The sequence below is a fragment of the Amblyomma americanum genome, chromosome 2 (assembly GCF_052857255.1).
Source record: "Amblyomma americanum isolate KBUSLIRL-KWMA chromosome 2, ASM5285725v1, whole genome shotgun sequence".
NCBI classification, from domain to species: Eukaryota; Metazoa; Arthropoda; class Arachnida; order Ixodida; family Ixodidae; genus Amblyomma; species Amblyomma americanum.
In genome coordinates, this window is record NC_135498.1 from 3,684,893 (window position 1) to 3,704,187 (window position 19,295).

Here is a 19,295-nt window from a genome sequence, read left to right on the forward strand (position 1 = left end):
ACAGCCTCTAATGCCATCGCATTAACATTAACATTTTGAGCAAACAGCTCCCCAGATCCTCTGCTGACCCCTTCGTTCCGGGAAATGGGCCAGCCCTCTAATCTCACTATACTATTTTTCCCTCTGGGCAGTGGCACAAAAATATTTTTTCCATGCTGCCCCCAGCAGTCTTCCCGGTTTAAAGAAGACCCAGACTTTTCACCCTCTTCACAAGAGAAATGACAGTGAATGACAAAAAAAAAAGCATAGCACGATTCTTAGCTACAGAAAAAAAAAATTGAACAACGGAGGAGGGAGACAAAGAAATGGGAGAATAGATGTTGGTTAGGAAGGGAGTGGCAGCCGGTTTTTCTTTGGTATGGCCACCATTTTCACGGAGCTAGCCTTGAGCAGCCTGTGTGCCAGCTGGGAGAATCGATGACTAAGCAAGAGCTCACAGAGAGAGAGAAATACTGCACGTGCTTATCACGTTCGTAAAATTGCTGACACTGCTCTGGCTGCTGAGCCGTGACGTCACCTATTAGTGATCACGTGTGCCCCCTCCCTGTAAACTGGCGAGAAAACGCGTTTCATTTCAGTATCGCTTCAGTACCCACAGCGCCAGGCACGGCACGCCAGGTCTGTTTCGCACGGAGTGGAGCCCAGAATAGCGCGATCGCAGCACGGACAGCAAAGCGAGGTGTTCTCCAATCCCGACTGACGCCACGATGCCTAAACTGACTTTAAGGATGCCCAACGCGCTGCGCCGGAAAATGGTGAGCACGGTATTCGACTTGCCTGCAAAAACGTGGTCGCACGATATTCTTTTCTTGCAATTCTGTATTTCAAAACACAAAGTGCAGATATTTCGCGATCGCATTTAGCAATTGTACCATATTCCAGCACCCTGTTCTTAATGCACACAGTGCTGCTAGCAGCGAACCCGTGTTTCCCACACGTTGCTTGTGTGCACCTTAGCTTTGCACGTGTATCATACAGACTGAATGTAGAAGGAGGTTTGCAAAGACTGCAGGCATTTATTTTCCTGCGCTGCGTTTGTATTTCACGAACAAGCATTTACTCTTAGCGAATTGGAACTTTGAGCAAGTTGGTATTGCATTCCAACAGAGAGGCTTGGCGCGGCAGCAGCAGAAATGGAGAGGCTTAGCGCTCGTCCTGTCTCTCTTCCTTCGTCATGTGTTTCCCCGCTAAGCCTATATGTCAGAATGCATTTACTTGATCATACACTCCATGCGCACTTACGATGTGGCCAGCCTCAACTCGATTTTGCGCGGGACGGAATTTTTTCCCGCTTGCCGGTATTTACTGCGATGGAAGAACCATTGAAAGCAAGTCTGATCTATTGTGTCTAACGCTGTTCTTGTGTTGCCACGTGGTACAAACAAGCGTCTGTCCTATGCGTACAAATAAGCGCTAGCATATATGATTTCGAATGCCTTCCAACTAGCATAAGTTCCGCCTTAATAGGTACAAACACGTGCGCTATTTAGGCTATGTATTCTGCGATGCTTTTTATCTTTCGTTGTCTGTATTGTGGTCACCTCTCCTTACCCTTACAAAAATGGTCTATAGACAATCTATAGAGTTCTTATAGACTCTGTTGCCTTCCTAAATATATTTCTTTTTGTAAGACGAAAAGCGCGAAAAAAAACACGTACGCAAAGAAAGACGAAGGACAAGCGCTTGTCCTTGGTCTTTCTTTGCGTCCGAGCGTTTTTTTTTTTTTCGCGCTTTTCGGCTTACAATGCATTACCAACCAGCCCGCACCCACACCTTACTAATATTTCTTTTTGTCTGTTCATAGTCTACAGACTGTCTATAGACAAAAGTGTACTAATAGTGTATGGCCATAAATCTATAGATTGTCTATAGGATTTGTATTGCCTATAGACTGTTCTCCAGGGATTGTCTATAGAGAATCTATATAGACAGAAGTCAATGGACAGTCTATAGACTCTGTAAAGAAATTTTTGTAAGGGTAAGTTTCCTTTGGTAAAGCAGTTAGTAGCTCTGTCCTTGTGCAAGACACTCGGTGTGTTTCTCCTCCGTACATTACGGTTTCGGTCGTCATCACTTACTTCCGTCTGCTGCGGTAAAAGCTTTGGTGGCCGCATCGTGTCGCGCCCACTCGAGCAGGAACACGGTATCGTCCAGAGAATCCGATAATGACCCCTCCCGAAGGGGGGTCTACTGTCGAACATCACAAAAGCACGGCGAGCGAGGGGGTAGATAGTTGCCAGAAATGAGCCTCCTCTCCATTTTAATTGTCCTTTCTAATTTACCCTTTACATCACATACATGACAGGAGATAAGTTACTGTAATAAAATTAGAGTAACTAAATTATTTTTCTCGATAATTTGTAATGTAATTCATTAGATTTTCTCTAGGCCGGTAATTTAGTAGTCAAATACTTTATAGCAGTAACTTCGCGGGAAGGCCATTAATTACTAGCGAAATTATTTTTGCTGACCAATGAGTACGTGCTCCTCCTCGTATCGGCTGCGCTTTGGCCTCGCGTTTGGGGCGTTGAGTGTCTGCAAAGCAAGAAAACCGCATAGCCAGTAAGGGCCAGCACTCCTTCAAAGCGGCACACGCGGACATCAGCACCGCCTTGGTGAAAGAGCCTATAGGACTGCTACGCATCCTCCAGCCGTGCGTACGGTCGCGCACACAGCCGCGCCGCAAGGCCGTCAGTAGAGCTGCATTAACATGGCACGCCGTACTGCACCTATGCGCGCAGGCGCACTGCGAGGGCTTGAGCGAGTACTTCCCTCTAGACTGCTTCGTATATGTTGTCACGACGCCGCACTGAGAAGTCTCAACTGATATCTAGCTAAGTTGGGTGTGAGTTCTCGCGAAAACGTCTGTGGCCGGATTTGAAGCCCTACCATTAACTCAAGGGCAACATAGGCGACATGCAATTAATCTATGTCCGCCAATGTGCCTCCAGAAACCAGCAGAATTGGCAGCTTGTCTGCGCCCCTTTCCGGAAGGATGAGCGTGAACAAGCAGTGGATGCAAATTCTTAAGAGGGTGGGACCATATTACCCATGCGTCCTCATCTACGTCGGCAAAGCGGCTATTCAATGCACTAGAGCTACCTTTCTTTAAACAGGGGCAAAATTTCCGGCGTCCACTTTGAAGCTCAGTGGCAGTGCAAACTAAGAAACTTGGAAACTGTGTAGGGACTAAGACCAATGCACAACATTTAATGCGTCGAAACTAAAAATAATGTAACAGTCATTTTCATTACATTTTGGAAGCAACTTTAATGTCATTACTTTTTGAGAGCTGTAATTTTTTATGTAATTTAATTACCTTTGCGAGTTTTCTAGCAAAGTGATTAGTAATGTAATATAATTACTTTCCAAAAGTAATTTTGCCATGTATGCTGTATCATTTTAAGGACATAGACGTCGGCTAGACCTATAAAAAATTCAGTAAGCTAGCTTCCTGGAGAACCTTTTGTGGCACTACGGGGGAGGGGGTGGTACAAGCGCGCACCGTCAGTTTTGAGCTGTGTGCAGACCGCTCGCGGCTCGATCCATTGATCCTTGCCGACATGGGTCCCTGAGGGCAGCATAAATCCTTTTCTAAATTTCAAAAGCCAGCCTTCTGGCATAGCGGGAAAGCAGCTTGGCCTTTTTTAGCTTCCTTTGTTGCGGCTGCCATGCGTGCCTTACCCCCGTATTCACTTAACTTTCTCTCCAGCCACTTTAAAGCACTTTGAGCTGTTTCATAACTGTACTTATGAACATATCTATCATTTCCTTAAAATATACCATAATTCCTTTACTAGACAATACACATGAGGAATGTGCAGAAAATACACGAAGCATTGTGAACACTGAAGCGCTGGAAGACGAAGGGAGAGGACGAGACACACAGTGCGCTGAACTAACAACTTTAATATCAAAGGAAGGCGATCCGCGCGTCTTTATACAGTAACCCAAGATTGGCCAGTGATTACAGGGCGCATGCGCAATTCAAAGCAAAAAAAAAAAGGAGCGAAAATATAGGGGCAGCGCGCAGGCGCATTTTCAACCCACACCATACAGAAACAAAAGACACAAGGGGGTCCGAACTACTCCGGTTGGCCAGACATCAGGCGCACCCCCATTCACGCCGAAATCAAGGCGTGGCAGCGAAGGGGAGAAGGGGCGGGGGAAAGGACGCACTCTTGGCAAAAAGAAATATCTACGCGCACCGGCAGTACTGTGCGGCTGGCGGTGACAGGGATAAAAAGATAAAAAACAATAAAATGCAAAAGGCAAAGACGCCAAACAGGCATAAAAATCTCGGAAAGCAGCGTGAAGACATGCATAATGAGAAGGAAGTGAAAGGGTGGTTGGAATGGGAAAACAACTGACAGCCTAAAAGCGAGCAATGAAAGAACACGCCTAAAATTATGCAGTGCTAGCCAACAATGACCACGGCCTGAAAGGGGGATGAGGGCTAACCATAAAACCGAGCTAAATGAGCGATGATGGCTAAAGCTAAGAGGTGCTCGGCTGCTTACCCGAAAGACGTCCATTGGTTCAATCCCGGCCACGTCGCATTTCGATGGAGGCGAAATTCTAGAGGCCCGTGCACCGTGCGATGTCAGTGCACATTAAAGTACCCCAGGTGGCCGAAATTTCCGGAGCCCTCCACTACGGCGTCCCTCGTAGCCTGAGTCACTGCCATGAGGGGCAGTTTGCTCTCAATTCGGTGGCAGGCTGTGATGACGTTACAAGCTCACCTGACCTAGGACACCTACCAGCCCCCTAGGTTGGCTCTCTGGTTACTTTTTCGTGAATTTCTCACACACGGCCAACTGCACCGACGACGACTCCGGCTTTTTTGCGACACGGGGCACTTAACGCTGTCGCCGTAAAAAGCTCCCGTGCGGGCTGTTTCACAATTTGTCGCTAACAAAATCGTTGCTTGCGTGTGGCACACCAGAATAAGTCATTAAACCTGAAACATGCCTTGCAGACTGGCACTGATACTTTGCTCTTGGATGTTGTACCCCCGCGATTGTTTGTGTTGCTAACGGTTATGTGCATCGAAGTGAAGCCACTACAGTTAGACGGCTTATTAATTTAAAGGATTGATGCTAACCAGTAGTAATATCCATGTCAGTTTAGAGATTTTTCAAATCCTCTTCTCCTTCGCTCGGAGGCTGTGTTCTGATCTCTCGCTTTTAAAATATAAAAATTGAATATTCAAAATGACCAGCATCTATCGAACTGAGAACGCCACCCGAGAAGTGCAAGACATGTTATGTGCTGTGCCTTCAACGTTCAACAAAGTGCGGTCACTTGAAAGCGCATTTCCGGATTAGATCGTGCTTAATTCGATTATTAATTGCTCTCTTCGGCGTGCAAACCAGCTGATTAACTCCGGGGCTTTAGCCTAAAATCGAACGGCCCCTTATAGCGGTGGCAGACGATACCGCGGATGTTGTCACGCGACAGCACACATGACTCGTCTTAGTTGCGCCGACGTAAGACATAGTCGACTTAATTGCAGGAGGGTGGGTACATGGCACTCACAATGCGGCCTCGAGCAGCGCACCCTCGGGCACCATAGTTCAATTTTTAGATGCGCCCTTTGCAGCTCGTAAAAGCTGCGACTAGTTCAATTCGTGCGACATGCTTACTGACCAACCGCCGTGTGTTCTCTGTTCAGCAGCAACTCAAGAACAGCGAGGAACAACTCAATCAGACCGAGAAGACCAAAGAAGTGTCTACGCCAGATGCTGTATTAGAGGCGCCGAATGTCTCGGGCGAGAGCCCGGACGATGCCTCACCCTCCGGAGACTGCTCCGAGGAGCAGGTCGTCGCTGTGGGATGCCCCAAGAAGCGAGAGCCGAACCAGCGTGTGCGGCGCTCTTTCGCTGAGTGGAAGTCCCGTATCCGAAAGACCCTTCTGGCAAGGTGCGTCGCTGTGGTGTATAAACTTGCGTATCTTGGGCGATAGCTACAGCAAGCTTGAATGGGACTTGGGAATGCTTACGGTGGGGTGGTGCGTGTGAATTGTTGTAGTTATTTGCTCATGTAGACAGATAAAAACCTTGTGTGCTCCAGACGGCTGAATTTATAGCATTCCTCGCCTCTGCACACTGCGCGGGCCGATTGAAAGTTTCGAGGCTGCCCGATGGAGCACACATGCCGCTCTTGCAGGGGCTACTTCAGAGTAAGTCCCCTGATTCAGGTGCAGCGACCCTTTCCGAACGACGTTTGCCGCACTGACTTCACGCGGACGGTGTTCGCAGGCGTCGATCGTCCGAGTCGGCCAGCACATGCCTGCATCAGCAGCAGCCCAAGTCCTCGAGGTGCCGTGGCCTCACCTTCACCTATGGAGTGGAGCCGCCTGAATCCCTGCGCTCCACAAAGCCCTCGCCGATGTCGGTGCCCGGCGAGCCGCAGCTCCAGCTCAAAGAGAGACGCACGGTTGAGCCGGACTCTCCGTTCTCCTATTCCTAGTGAGTTGTATACCCTCTTGCAACGACATCTCTCCACGTCACCGCCCACAGCCGCTGATAGTTTTGTGTAATTAACTGAGCGCGGTTGTTTGTACTATTCGCCTTCGAGGTACGCAAGGTTGCTATTGTGATGTGGGCTAGCACTTATAGTGGGCATTCATCGCACTTAGCCGTAGTGTGTTTGTCTAAAGCCTTTTTTTGTGTCAGGCTGACAACCGGGTTTTCATTCAAGATGGCTCCAGCAATGGCCATCGCACGGCAGCGGCGCATCGTTTAACCACTGCTCCAGGAGTGGTATGAGGACTGCCAGTATATATGAATCTAAAGCTGTGTTACTAATTCTACATGTGGGCATTCACCAACAATTTTCATCCATGAACAGTGAATTCCGACACCGGAACGGAAGTGAAAACCGAATGCCTAGCGCATGTAATTCGCATTTGGCCTAACTGCGCAAATCGACCCTCAATTTTTCTGTCAATTGATCGCTTGCTTACCAATTCGGCATAGATGCTGATCATGTGGTGGCCAGTCGCTTCATAACGGCCAGAAATAAAAGAAAGTGATTGAGAACAAGATGTGCCCCGTGCACTCACTCGCAAGCGCAAGCCCGAACCGATGGATAAGAACAGCAAGTTTTGCACCTTACTGTGCTTGTCGCATTACCGGAAGAATGATAAGAAGAAAAAATCTGCCCACTTTTGCAGAGGTTTTGGTGAGCATATACTATTTGCACCATTACTGCCCCCTAATGAACACAAATTTGAAACAAAGAAACACTCCTTGGTTGCGGTGACTGATGGCTTCCTTTATATACACGTTATTGAAAGAGTGCAGTCGCAAGATTTAGGTTGCATGTTTTCTTCTTTGTAATGGGGCGTAAGACATTACTGATGTTGCATAAGACGGCGTGATTCTCAAAGGTACGAGAATGTCGCCATTTAGGCTTGATAACGACTGATCACGTGGTGGAGCACACGATGTTCCTAGTCCATGCGCATTAATTAGCGCCTAATGCACGTCTAATAATGGCAGTTAGAGTACGTTCTGTCCTGACTTTGTATTTCCCCTGCTCTTTCATCTCTCATTTCAGTGTCCGGAACGCGCTGCTCAAGTATGGTGCGTATGACCTCAATTTTCTGTTTGACTATTGCAGTCTAGTAGCGTTCACTATGTCCCTTGTATTTCGCAAGCGCTTGGAAGAGCGCATGTCGAGACTATCGGCAGAAGCGCGCTGTGTGACTCCATAGTTACTTCTCGAACGTGACCACATGTGGCCACACGCGTCAGGAACCGCGCTGTCAGAGAATGGAGTTCCTCAATATTACCTAGAGGGAAGGCTGCCGCCACCGCCTGTGCGAGTTTCATCTACCTCGGGAATGCCGGGATGACGAGGTTTCTAATTTGGAGGGAACTTTCTTCGGCTGCGGTGATAAAAGATTTGACGACGTATTATAGATAGCGACACTTTATCAGGAACACAAAGGGAAGTTCATGTACATAACTTACAATATTTACAGCAAGGTACGGCAAAAAAAAATATAAATGGATCTGGCTAGCTGGGCATGGGCAAAGAAGTATTCCTCAAATAAGAAGTATTCCTCAAGGTCCAGCCCGCATTCGAATAGCATCCAATTGCAGCACATGATTGGTCTCTTGGTGCATGAAACACCGCGCTCAACTTTACAAATACTTATAACTCTCTCCCAAGACATGCATATGTAAACAAAAAGGCAGTCAAATTAGTTACAGTCGTTCCCCCCAACCTTCAGAGCGTACGCAAAACCCTCTCTTAGAGAGAAAGGGAAACAAACACCAGAGCACCGAATGTCCCTTTCGCTCCGTGTCGCCTACGCTCCGCCATCGCACCCGGCCTTCTCAATCGCACCCGCACTTCTCATCGCACCCGGCCATCGCAGCATCGTTTCCATGCGTCCTTCCTGGTAGAGGTCCCTCTACCTACCGCGATAAGTCTTCGTCTTCTATGCCCTTCCGTTTCCCCGAAAACCCGTTATGTCGGTGACTTCTACCCCTGCGGGGCGGCGGCTGTGAAAGGGGTCCAAAACTTGTCCTTGTTTTGTCCACAGAACGTCCCATGCATCGAATCCCGTCCCCGCGAGTACCTTTCCTTTGTCATACCCGGGCTCGGCCGGCCGAGCACCTAGCTGCCTCTTGGCGCCCAAGGATACTGCCAACCTGCAAGCGAAGCTCGCGCGCAACCAGTGTCCGCGACGCAACGTCGCCAGTCAATCCGCTGTGCTTGTCATTCCCACAGCCGCGCTAATACTTACTTCCCTGCCGACGGGCCCCCTAGAACCAAAGGGAATTACATTGACCGGGTGCTGACGCCTAGACATTAGACACCAGACACCTTTAACATACCGTCGGCCGTGCTACCGGTACCGGAGTACCGGGAGCCCGGGCACAGCCAATGCGCGTGCGCAAATCATTTTTACGGCGCCAGATGGCGCCAGGTACCCGGCAGCTGCGCGCGCGCCTGCAGCATCGGGACCAATCAGCGCGTGCTCAATGGCGGTGGGCGGGCTCCCGGTACTCCGGTACCGGTAACACGATATACTGAAGGTGTCTTTTCTGTCTCCCACGTTGCCGCGAGCATACACCGACCTTTACATTTGGCTTGGCTAGTTTTGGGCCTAGATCTTGCGTTCTGCCCCGAAATCTGCAGCTGCGCCGCGAAGCCCTCCTCTGTGCCCAGATCAAATTAATGTAAAAGGAGGTTGCCGTGGTGGTTGAGTGGTTATGGCGCTCGGCTGCTGACCCGAAAGACGCGGCTTCGATCCCGACCGTGGCGATCGAATTTCGATGGAGACCAAATTCTAGAGGCCTGTGTATTGTGCGATGTCAGTGCACATTAAGGAACCTCAGGTGGTCGAAAATTCCGGATCCCTTCACTACGGTGCCCCTCATAGCCGGAGCCGCTTTGGGACTTTAAGCCCCATAAACCAAACCATTATAATCGCATGGTTTTCACTTCCTCAATATAGTTTAAAAAATGTTAGGCTGGCAGGGACAACATTTCTTCGAGGTTTGCCGCGAGTTGAGTGCTGGTAGGGCTGAAATGCCTTCAATCTTCGTTCAATGAGGTAATCGGGACGCCGTTTAACGCAGAAAACGTGTGAGAAGCGGGACAAACAACAATAAAAATAAATGAGGAGAGAAAGCATTATCTTGGGCAACAGCTTTTGGTATATTTAATTTTAAGGGTACGCCAGTCGGTGGCTAATGTGCCGTCAGGTTTCCTTTGTCAGGTAGAAACGAAGCCACCCAGTACATCAATGAGTGAGCACCAAATGCCGAAATTTATCTTTTTATTTAGTTGATCTCCAATGGTTGTGAAGACAGCTCCCGAAAACTTACAGAGGGCATTTAAGACTACTTACATGCTATCAATGTGAAAACAATGTCTCATCGTGAGTTCTGTTGAGAGGTTCATTAAAGGTACTTTCCTTTATAACGACACACCTCTCATTAGCGCACAGTCGTAACAGATCGCATACACTAAGTTCACGTTTTCACGCGAAGAAGCAAAGTTTTGTGGACTATGGGTTGCGTGCTCGCCTCACAGTCTGAACGTCCTTGGTTCAATTTACCGACACCTGCCGAATAAATTTTATTTTCCTTTGCTGTAGACGTCACTATCTCATGGTCTACTGCTTAGGTCATGCTACACCATGGGCGCGTCATTGGGGTTTTCGGACCACTACTGCTGGACAATACTGCCCACTACCTCTCACTTTTTTAAAAGTTTTTTATGTATTTCTTGGGAGTTTTACAATAAGGGACAACAACGCCGACACCAGGTTTTATTGCCAATCTTCCATATAGTGCTTTCGCATTAATACGCGTATCAGCTAGACGCAGTGAAACACTGCCGTTCTGACGCGGCCTATATGCAGGTCCGGAAATGCAGTAAACTGAAAACGGCAGTGCACGCAGTAGCAGACCGTGCCCTCCGCAAGCCAGACAAAATTTCCTTGCGGTAACAATGATATTAGTAGGGCTGCGTCTGGTCACTGCCAAATGTTCTCTCTTTGTCTCTCTTTTGACGTGTACTCAACCTTTGCGGCGGTTTCAAGGCTACCATTCTGTCCGGATGCTATGGTAATTCTCTGCTTCGCAGGCAAAACGTTCCTGCTATATTTCATTAGGCTGCCAGATGCGTTCTAACGTTTTAAGCCTGGTATGCTCTGAACCGCTTATGGGTGTATCCGCAGAGCGCGTGGACAACTGGCTCAAGGACGTGCAGCACGAGTACCTCAAGCTGATCCACTGGAAGCGCCCTTTGCGCACTGTCCTGCTGCTCACGGTGAGTGGGCCGCCCCTGCGTGCTACGCCCTTAGGCCAGTACTCCTGGTCTGGCATCAGTTACACGCCTCCCTTTTTAATCCAAGCCCTTATTTAGAAACCGCGTCGCAACACCTTTCTTGCATGGTTATACTCCGCAACAACTCTTCCTGGCGACGGAGAGAAAGCTGTAGAGCCGAGACTCGTGGTCTCCTCCTATGCGGTGAAATATAGTCCCCGATTGCACTTAATAGTTTGCTCTTTATATTCGTCATATTTGTTGTTTACTTCACATTTGTACGAAAGCTGCTCATTTTCGCCTTTGAAGAGTGATGCAATGAAGAGGATTCCATAACGGCATCAGCTACACCGCACTGAACGCCGAAACCTCGCGGGGGGGGGGGGGGGGGGGGGGGGGGAGGCAACGCCCGCACCGTCCTGCAGTTTAACTATTTGGCGGAGTGACAGTAACTGACGCTCCACCCCTGAAGCTTTCTATGCGCCGCCAGGAAAAGTTGCGCTCAGACAGACACTTGAATGTTTCCTCATCTCATGGCCTTCCGCAGGTGGCTTTTTTAACGATCTGGATGGGATGCCTCCTACAGCTGCTTCTCGCCCCAGCTGTCGTCTACCTCACTGGACAGTTCTTCCATATGGGGTAAGTGTCGCAATGAGCCAGAGTTGAAAACTCTGGCCTGGGGAGTCCGCTTTTCTGCAATGGTCACCACTTGTGCGCTTCCGTTAAAGCCTGTGGTGTCTCACCTGTTATGTCTTGGCCGTGGATGTGGATCGCAATAGCTTTCGCCTGCCTCAAGTGATACTGAGGAGAGCTGTTGTCTGCGCGTTTTTCTTCCACGCCCCTGCACACGGGGTCATCAACATTTGTGCACTTCATATACCTTCTATTGGGGGCAAAACAACCTGTAGGCGCGCAAGCTATAGATGTGCGTATTTTTTCAGATCCTTGGATTAGTATATGAGTTGCAAGCGGTTGGGCTTTCATGGGCGTTGAATTAGTCCTCATATACGGATTACTGTAAAGCATGTGAACTACATTTCCACTTTTACAAAGGACACATTCCTTCCTTTTTCTCTGCATACAATTAAACACAAGCACTCAGTTTAGAATTGGCGCATGGATGATTGCACCTCGTTGCAGTAATGAAGGCAGAATAGAATGTAGCATTACTCTTCATTTGCAGTCTTTTGAAACACATGCAGCTAATTGTTTCTGCAGCCTGACACACAAAAGTTACAATGCTGCGCATACTGTTTTCTACGCATTAAAAGGCAACTATGAGATTCTGGAGGTATTATCAACCTTCAGGCAAAACCCGAAATGAGCACTGCAAACATTTTTTCTAAATCTCGCTCCATGTGCTTTGTCTGCGAGGTCTGTCTCTTTAATAGACGTTGGCACCACTTTTGTGCGCTTTTGTATGTGGTCTGTCGAGCTCTTTTTCATTGTTACATTGTCTCTACTTCTAGCGGCCCCATCGGTTCCGGCCAGACTAAGGTGAGTGTTGGCGCTTCTACTCCAGCATTTCTGACCTGCCGAAAAACAACGCAATATTGCCGGGGTAGTTGTGACTGCAACACGGCGGTCTGTTTAAGAGTGTTTTATAAAAGTAACATGTTTGAGCGAACGTTGCTGCACTAAGGAGTCGCAAGACAAACTGAAACTTTTTTTTTATGCTTTCTTCTTGACAGGGGTGACATTTAATCGTCTAGTTCATATTTTACAAAAAAAAGACACTCAACAACTGCAGCTAAGCTCACAAGCTATTTGGCTAGAGACGTTTCTACTCCTAACAATGTTTCGGATTGGTAGCCAGAACTCATATGCGCGCTTGTAAGAATTCTAAAGCTGGTATTAGAATAACATCATTACCGCAGCGGGGACCTAGTGGTTTGAGCATCCGCCTCACATGTGGGAGGGGGGTGTTCGATCCCCAGTGCCGCCGAGTACCCGCCGGTGATACAATGGGTACAAGCTTACCTCTGCCTGGTGTTCGGCTTCTTTAGAGTGAAATGCTTGGGAAATGTGTCTTTGACCCCACCTTGTGCAATGAAAACTACCTTGTGCCATGGCGCTCTTTGGCCAAAGCTGCCCTTGCGCCATAAAAATTGATCATCATCAGAATAACGGCATCTACAGCGCTGACTTAACGTAGTGGCATTCGTAGTAGAGGAATACAATCAACTGTCTTCGCTGCATGAAAAAAATGTGTACGGTTTGTGTTAATTCACCAAAAAGATAAAAGAAACTAAGTTGTTAGGATTAAGCTAGCCTTGCTCGTCGGCAGAATTAAAATTTGCAGAGCCTGGCTTACCGGCTTAGCGCATTAATCGGCGAAAACTTTTATAGCTTTGGTTTATCCATATGCCTTGAATTCTGCCGCAGAATCACCCTCAGGTTGCGCATTCCTGCGCTGTCGCCATAACGTACCGAGTCATTACGCCACCCTTTCCCCTCCTTCTTTCTCCTTGATGTGTAGAGGAAGAGCTCCCTTCTTCCCTTTCGCCACCTACCACGGTTGGCAGGTGCCACTTGCATTTAATTGAAATTATGTTCATTAAATTATATCTCATGCGGAAGATTTAAGTTATTTCACGGAGTATTTTAAGGTCTTGCTGCTAACGCTAAACGAAACAAAAGGCTGAACAGAAACTCTAACAGCTTTCGAAGGAAAAATTGCTTCCCCATGTCTTCCTGCACTCTTGTGGTTCGCTAGCATCTGCACGAGGCACCGTAGAACGATGCTTTGCAAAGTGGTTCTCGTTATGTTTAAATTCAGTGGTCGTAGTATTATCGAGGCTTATTCCTTATTTGGACACCTTTAGCGCACCTGGGTTTTTTCTATGAGGCATTCATATTATTTTCCTTCAATTTTCTACCCCTTGTTACACTGCACTTCGATATTAGTATCTTGATAAGAACTGTCAGGCACCGGGCCATTGCCAAGCGGCAGCGCCTTTCTCTAGGCGCCAATGTTCTTGATTGGACTAGTTGGTTACTCTGTCGAGACACATTAACGAGAGCAAAAATATACAAGGGTCCTGACCTCGGCACAGTCATCAAGCCCGACATGCGAGTCTCGCTGAGGGATTTGCCATTTTTGTCGTGTGTGTGTGTGTGTGTGTGTGTGTGTGTGTGTGTGTGTGTGTGTGTGTGTGTGTGTGTGTGTGTGTGTGTGTGTGTGTGTGTGTGTGTGTGTGTGTGTGTGTGTGTGTGTGTGTGTGTGTGTGTGTGTGTGTGTGTGTGTGTGTGTGTGTGTGTGTGTGTGTGTGTGTGTGTGTGTGTGTGTGTGTGTGTGTGTGTGTGTGTGTGTGTGTGTGCGTGTGCGTGTGTGTGTGTGCGCGTGTGTGCGCGTGTGTGCGCGTGTGTGCGTGTGTGCGTGTGTGTGTGTGTGTGTGTGTGTGTGAGAGAGAGAGAGAGAGAAAGGGAGGACTATTTATAAAGTAAGGTTCGGCAGGGTGCTACTATAGATATAGTAGACGCCATTAGTTGTTGGAGAGCATCCTTTGATGGCTATTAGCCACATCGTTCTTGATTTGTGTCGGCCTATAACGTGGTTGAAAGGATGCACCTCATTACCTTCAAGTGGTGTGAACTCTTTGCAATTCTGTTTGTATGTTTGCTTGTACTACGCGTGTTCTTGTTTGTTTGCTTCATGCAATATGTGTTTCTGGAGGGGCCGTAAGGCCAATTCGCAGCTCAAAGAAACTCGGTATGGCCTGCGCGGCAGACTGTAGTGGAATTTTTAGGCTCTTTTGCTTAATGCTGCGCTGTTTAGTTCTTTTGTTCAGTTTCTCTCCCCTTCAGTTTTTCAGAGAGACTTTGGTTTCTTTCTCATCTGGAACCTGGAAACTCAGACAGGAAAATGCAATTTTTTTGCGCTTACCTCCGCTTGAGACGTATCCCCTGACAATCGCTCGTATTGTCTATTGTCTTATGTATAGTCCACGGCAAATTATTTGTTCTTTGCGTGTTGCCTCACAGCATTGCGGCTTGGCAGCAAAGGAAATAAGCATTCTATTTACTGCGTGTTGCGATGAAATCGAATATTTCTCTTTCATTCACGCTATTTTTTATGATCATGTTCCATGTTACAGAAAACATTCCAGGAAATCTTGGCCCTTTTTGGCAAAACAGAGAGGTAAGCTGTACAGTTAAATTGATTATTTATTTCATTTGACATGTCACTGTAGTAAATTAGACAGATCAACTTCGTTCTATGACGAAAGCAATTGGTTGTCTTTGTGCCTTACGCCAATGCGTTCATTTCGTTTCATAGGTCCCTTCATTTCTCTTTTGATTTTGCATGGCAGGGGATTAACAAGGACTTCGCAAAATATAGAGAAAACTTCTGTTTCAGATGCATAGCCTGACTTGTTTGCAAGGTTTACTGCTTAGGTAGCTACACCTTCCTTCGGTGCTTGCAGATGTGTAGCGCAAAAAATAAATTATTCTATTCCACATCACGTAAGTTAGTCGATGCCACTTCAGATCACCGTCGTATTCTGACCGCTTTCCACGCCGTCTTTACAGCGTACGATAACTACACACGAATTCAACGAATCGACTGAAGGTTCCTTCGCCTTTCGCACCGCATGCGGTGTCACGAGCACTATAAAAACTAGTCAAGAGTAGCAACCGTATGAGAGACCTGCAAAAATTGTACGTTTTTGAGCTAAGCAGCCATCTTGCAAAATTTAATTTTGATTTAAGGCATGAGTGAATGAGCATACGGGCTTTAGTGCTGATAAATCATATACTCTGAAGAAGGCGCTCGTAGCACCTCCTAACCCTTGCCTCAGCGTACAACGATGTTCTCAAAAAATTCGTTTCGTGGTCGCCGTTTCATTCCGTTTTTTTTTTTTCCTTCCTATGTGCTTTGCCCAGCCTTTTCTCTTGGAAGAATGCCAGCGCCTCGCTCTGTTTCCCGCTCGCCCTCCTGACGCTGCTCGCCTTCTGGAAGGGACAGGAACTCGCCGTACAGTTCGCAGGTAAGCTCCCTGGCGTGCAGTACCGCTCTTTTGCACCGCGAATCAATTGTTTCATCGCAGTCGGTATTAAAGGGATGTTTCTTGCTTCCGCAGCGTTGGCTTTAACGCTTGCTGGTTGCCATTTGCAATGATGTAACGTATGACTTGACTGCAAGGAGCCACGCTGAGTGGTCCGAACACAGTGACGTCACAAGTGAAACCATAGTGACGCCGTGCGAACGCTTAGCTACCAGAGAGGAAATTAAAATTGTATACAGCTTTGAAAACAGTGGTAATTAACCGTGCTTCAAATTTATTGAAGCATTACGCTAGCACAGCTTACCGCCAGTCGTCTGCAACACGTATTATCAAAAAATACGAACACATGCTTGCATACATTACTCAGTACTCGCACGCTGCCTAAGTAGTTGTCATCCTTCACCATCGGAAAAATTAGAGCATAGTAAACTGCAAAAGAGAAAAAGCCAGCTTGTTTCAGGCAGATTCATACGCCATAGTTTATTATTGCCGCAGTAGTCTGGACTTCTCATACTAATTGTTGCCCCGGGGGCTCTGATTGTGACATGCCAAAAGCACCAAATGCAATCTACATTTTACCTTGCAGCTTTTATGCCACGCTCAGTCTGTACTTGGCCAATACTTTCCGACGTTAAATCACAAACGCAGCAGGAAATCACGTTCGCATTCAGGGCCGGCGTCCTTTAAGGTTCGCCTTGTGTTAACCCTTTGTGCGTGCGTTGCGTTTTCAGTGACTGCCATCCTGCTGAAGGTGTTCGTTGCAGACGAGGGGTTCAGGCGCTTCCACCACCTGGCGTCCAGGTACGACCTGATCGGCCGCGCCTGAAGCGGGCTGTCTGTGTGCGCACCGGAAGTCTCCGAGCGACGCACAAACCACGTATAGGCGGCACTTGCACGCGCGCCTCGCGCGGCACCGGGTTTCCATCTTTGAGTGCTGGACGCAGCCGGCAACTTTGGGAAATCAGGCGTAGCTCACTGTTGTTAGTCGTGCCCACACTGATCCTTTAAGAATGAGAACCTGTTTCGAGACAGGTAGCTGATGCCCACTGTCACGACCAGGAGCCTCTGGTTGCAGACGATGGCTCACGGGAGAGCGATGGTGTCCTTGGCGAAGAAAGCGCTCTGTGGCCTTTCGCACCCCAGACGTCGCTAACCGGCGCCACCCCAATCGCACCCGCGCAGCCCCGTCGTCGCAAGAGGTTACCACATGTAGCGAGGCGACATGAGCTCATTTTCGTCTTTGTCTCCTTCTTGCATAACTCGTCGGGAGGTTCTGTGCAATAAAGCCGTGTCCTGCTGCCTCACAATCTTGCTGTGATGCACTTTTCTGTATCGCCCATACCGCAAGGAAACATGCGCAAAAGTTTCTACGTATGGTGAATGATGTTGCAGATAAAATCTCTGCGGCTATAGTTTGAAGGAGCAATATTAAAACATTTGGGCATCTTGCTTTCGCTTAAAGGGGTTATGATATGTTTTTCAAGAAAGTAGAGTTCAAACTGCCAAATAGTTGATTTTTCGGCCAAGAACTCTGATACCATGCACCATCAGGTCAAAACTAGATGCAAACATTTTTAATTCTCGAAAAATATGGGTACAAAACGCCGCCCATGCAGTGGCTCCGGCTGCCGCCTGTGATCGGCAGCGACGCCAGAACTGGGGTCTGCTCCGGCGCTCTCGCGACTAGCCGACGGCACGTGCTTTCCTGCTTTGCAGTCGTGGTCATCCTGACAATGAATTTTAGGGTCTAAAAAGAAGGCTTCACGAGAAAGTAGTAAAATGGCGGCCAAGCTAAGGGGACGAAGAGGCCACAGCGCGTTTCACATGCCGCAGATACGCAGGAAGTAAGCGAATGTGGAAGCGGAAGCATCCCGGTCCCTTTTGATGTTCCCCTATGAGGCTTTATGTAATGTGGTAGTACAGTTTAAGCTGTGCACAAAATACGTGACCAGCCACTCTGGATCAGAAACCAGATCATTTCGCTGTGGAGCAGGAGTTATGGGCCTGGCATTGACCACCGTAACTGCATTTCCATGGAGGCGAGACGTATAAATGCCCGTTAACTGAGACGTTGTGTTGCCTTCTTTTCCGTGTACTTCGGTGCAGCGCAATAAAGGTGCTTACGAGCTCGTGACGGGAGCGGGGCCTGATGCATCACTTTCAACAGGCGACACTCGCCTTTAGTGCCACTCGCGCAGCTTCTCACAAGGAAATTTAGTGGCATTCACTGCGAAACGCACTCGGCGCGGAGCGAGTTCGGCTAACTCACTACAGTCAATTTGAGCACGCTCACCGCTGTCTTCATGTGATGAATATTCCTGTGCAGTTATTGCCCTTTTTGTTGGGGAGGAGATAAAATACTCTCCAACCCCACGCATTGCGCGGCAACAGCCATTTCTGTCGGTCCATTGTTGGCAGTTTCGAGTGGGCTGTTCAGTCGCGCGCTTTGCAGAGCAGCCTTTTTCTTCAGTCTTTAGACGTCTACATAGGTTTGCATACTTATATCACTACCGGTCTTGGTTTCAAAGTCGTCGGGACAGCACTGCTTGATCGTGGACTGCACACATAAAGAAATCAGAAACGGATTGCCGAGAGCGCGTGCGGGAAGAATGCAACGACAGTCCCAATGCTGTTGCGACATGTTTCTGCCACACTGTTCTCACACCGATGTGTAATTAATAGACGTCTTGCGTAGAAGAAAAAGTCTTCATCCGAATAACGAACTCTCGGATATGTTCCACCTATTCGTGGATATCAGGCGCACGTAAGAAAATCGGGCACCGATGTTTAACTTGGGATACAAGCGCAGAACAAGGGATGTTTCTGTTTTTTATTGCATTGCTCATTGTTACAGAACTTGTTTTCGTTACCGTGACATTACGGAGAACATGTCCTAGCAGCGATGGTAAATCCACCTCCATTTGGTGTTAAATTTGACCTGGTTATCAGCAGCTTGATCGTGGTGCGGCGGTAAGACTGCGTTTGCGGACCCTCCCACAATCCGTTAGACTCGGTTTGTACGTTGCAAACGAAATATGTGCGCTGCAAATTTCTGGCCACTCCTTGGCGTTATTCGGCAATTCGATGACCTCTGGATGTGTGTATGGTGAGCTACCCGGAGAACAGAAATAATCAAAGGTATCGTGCAGTGAATATATCAATAACTTTCTGCAAAAGACAACGCGTTGAACAGCTTGGCACTAGTGATCGTTCCCACGTATACATACCGCTGGCTAGACAGCAGATTACATTATGTTTAATCTGAGCAGCGATTTTTGAGCATGTTGTGCAGGAGTCAACGCTTTCAAAAATGCAAAACTGTCAAGCAGGGAAGAAAGTTAGAAAACTTCACAACGCCCTTTCTTTCCTGCTCGTCTTTTCCGAGGGCTTTTTTTTTTTACTCTGTGGTATCATTGATCGGCTAAGTGCAAGAAAATAAAAATAAATAAGCCCCACTAGTAGTCCTGAATTTCGTGCGTCATTATGGTAATT

General features: G+C 47.8%; 1 protein-coding gene across 1 annotated transcript; it reads left to right on the forward strand.

Moving 5' to 3' along the window:
• The first annotated feature begins 185 nt into the window (after positions 1-185).
• On the forward strand, positions 186-17,069 carry LOC144119501 (uncharacterized). The gene is made up of 10 exons (XM_077652092.1): positions 186-755; positions 5,675-5,922; positions 6,261-6,470; positions 7,564-7,589; positions 10,706-10,797; positions 11,342-11,433; positions 12,264-12,291; positions 14,892-14,935; positions 15,682-15,785; positions 16,535-17,069. The coding sequence occupies exons 1-10, from the start codon at positions 708-710 to the stop codon at positions 16,627-16,629; spliced, it is 987 nt and encodes a 328-aa protein (XP_077508218.1). The 5' UTR covers positions 186-707; the 3' UTR covers positions 16,630-17,069.
• Positions 17,070-19,295: the final 2,226 nt, after the last annotated feature.

Bases quoted from the DNA above. Each gene is read 5' to 3' on its own strand.
- LOC144119501 (XM_077652092.1), top strand. From the start codon at position 708: ATGCCTAAACTGACTTTAAGGATGCCCAACGCGCTGCGCCGGAAAATG. The intron at 14,936-15,681 runs GTAAGCTGTACA...TGCTTTGCCCAG, and splicing joins CTTTTTGGCAAAACAGAGAG to CCTTTTCTCTTGGAAGAATG. The intron at 15,786-16,534 runs GTAAGCTCCCTG...TTGCGTTTTCAG, and splicing joins ACTCGCCGTACAGTTCGCAG to TGACTGCCATCCTGCTGAAG.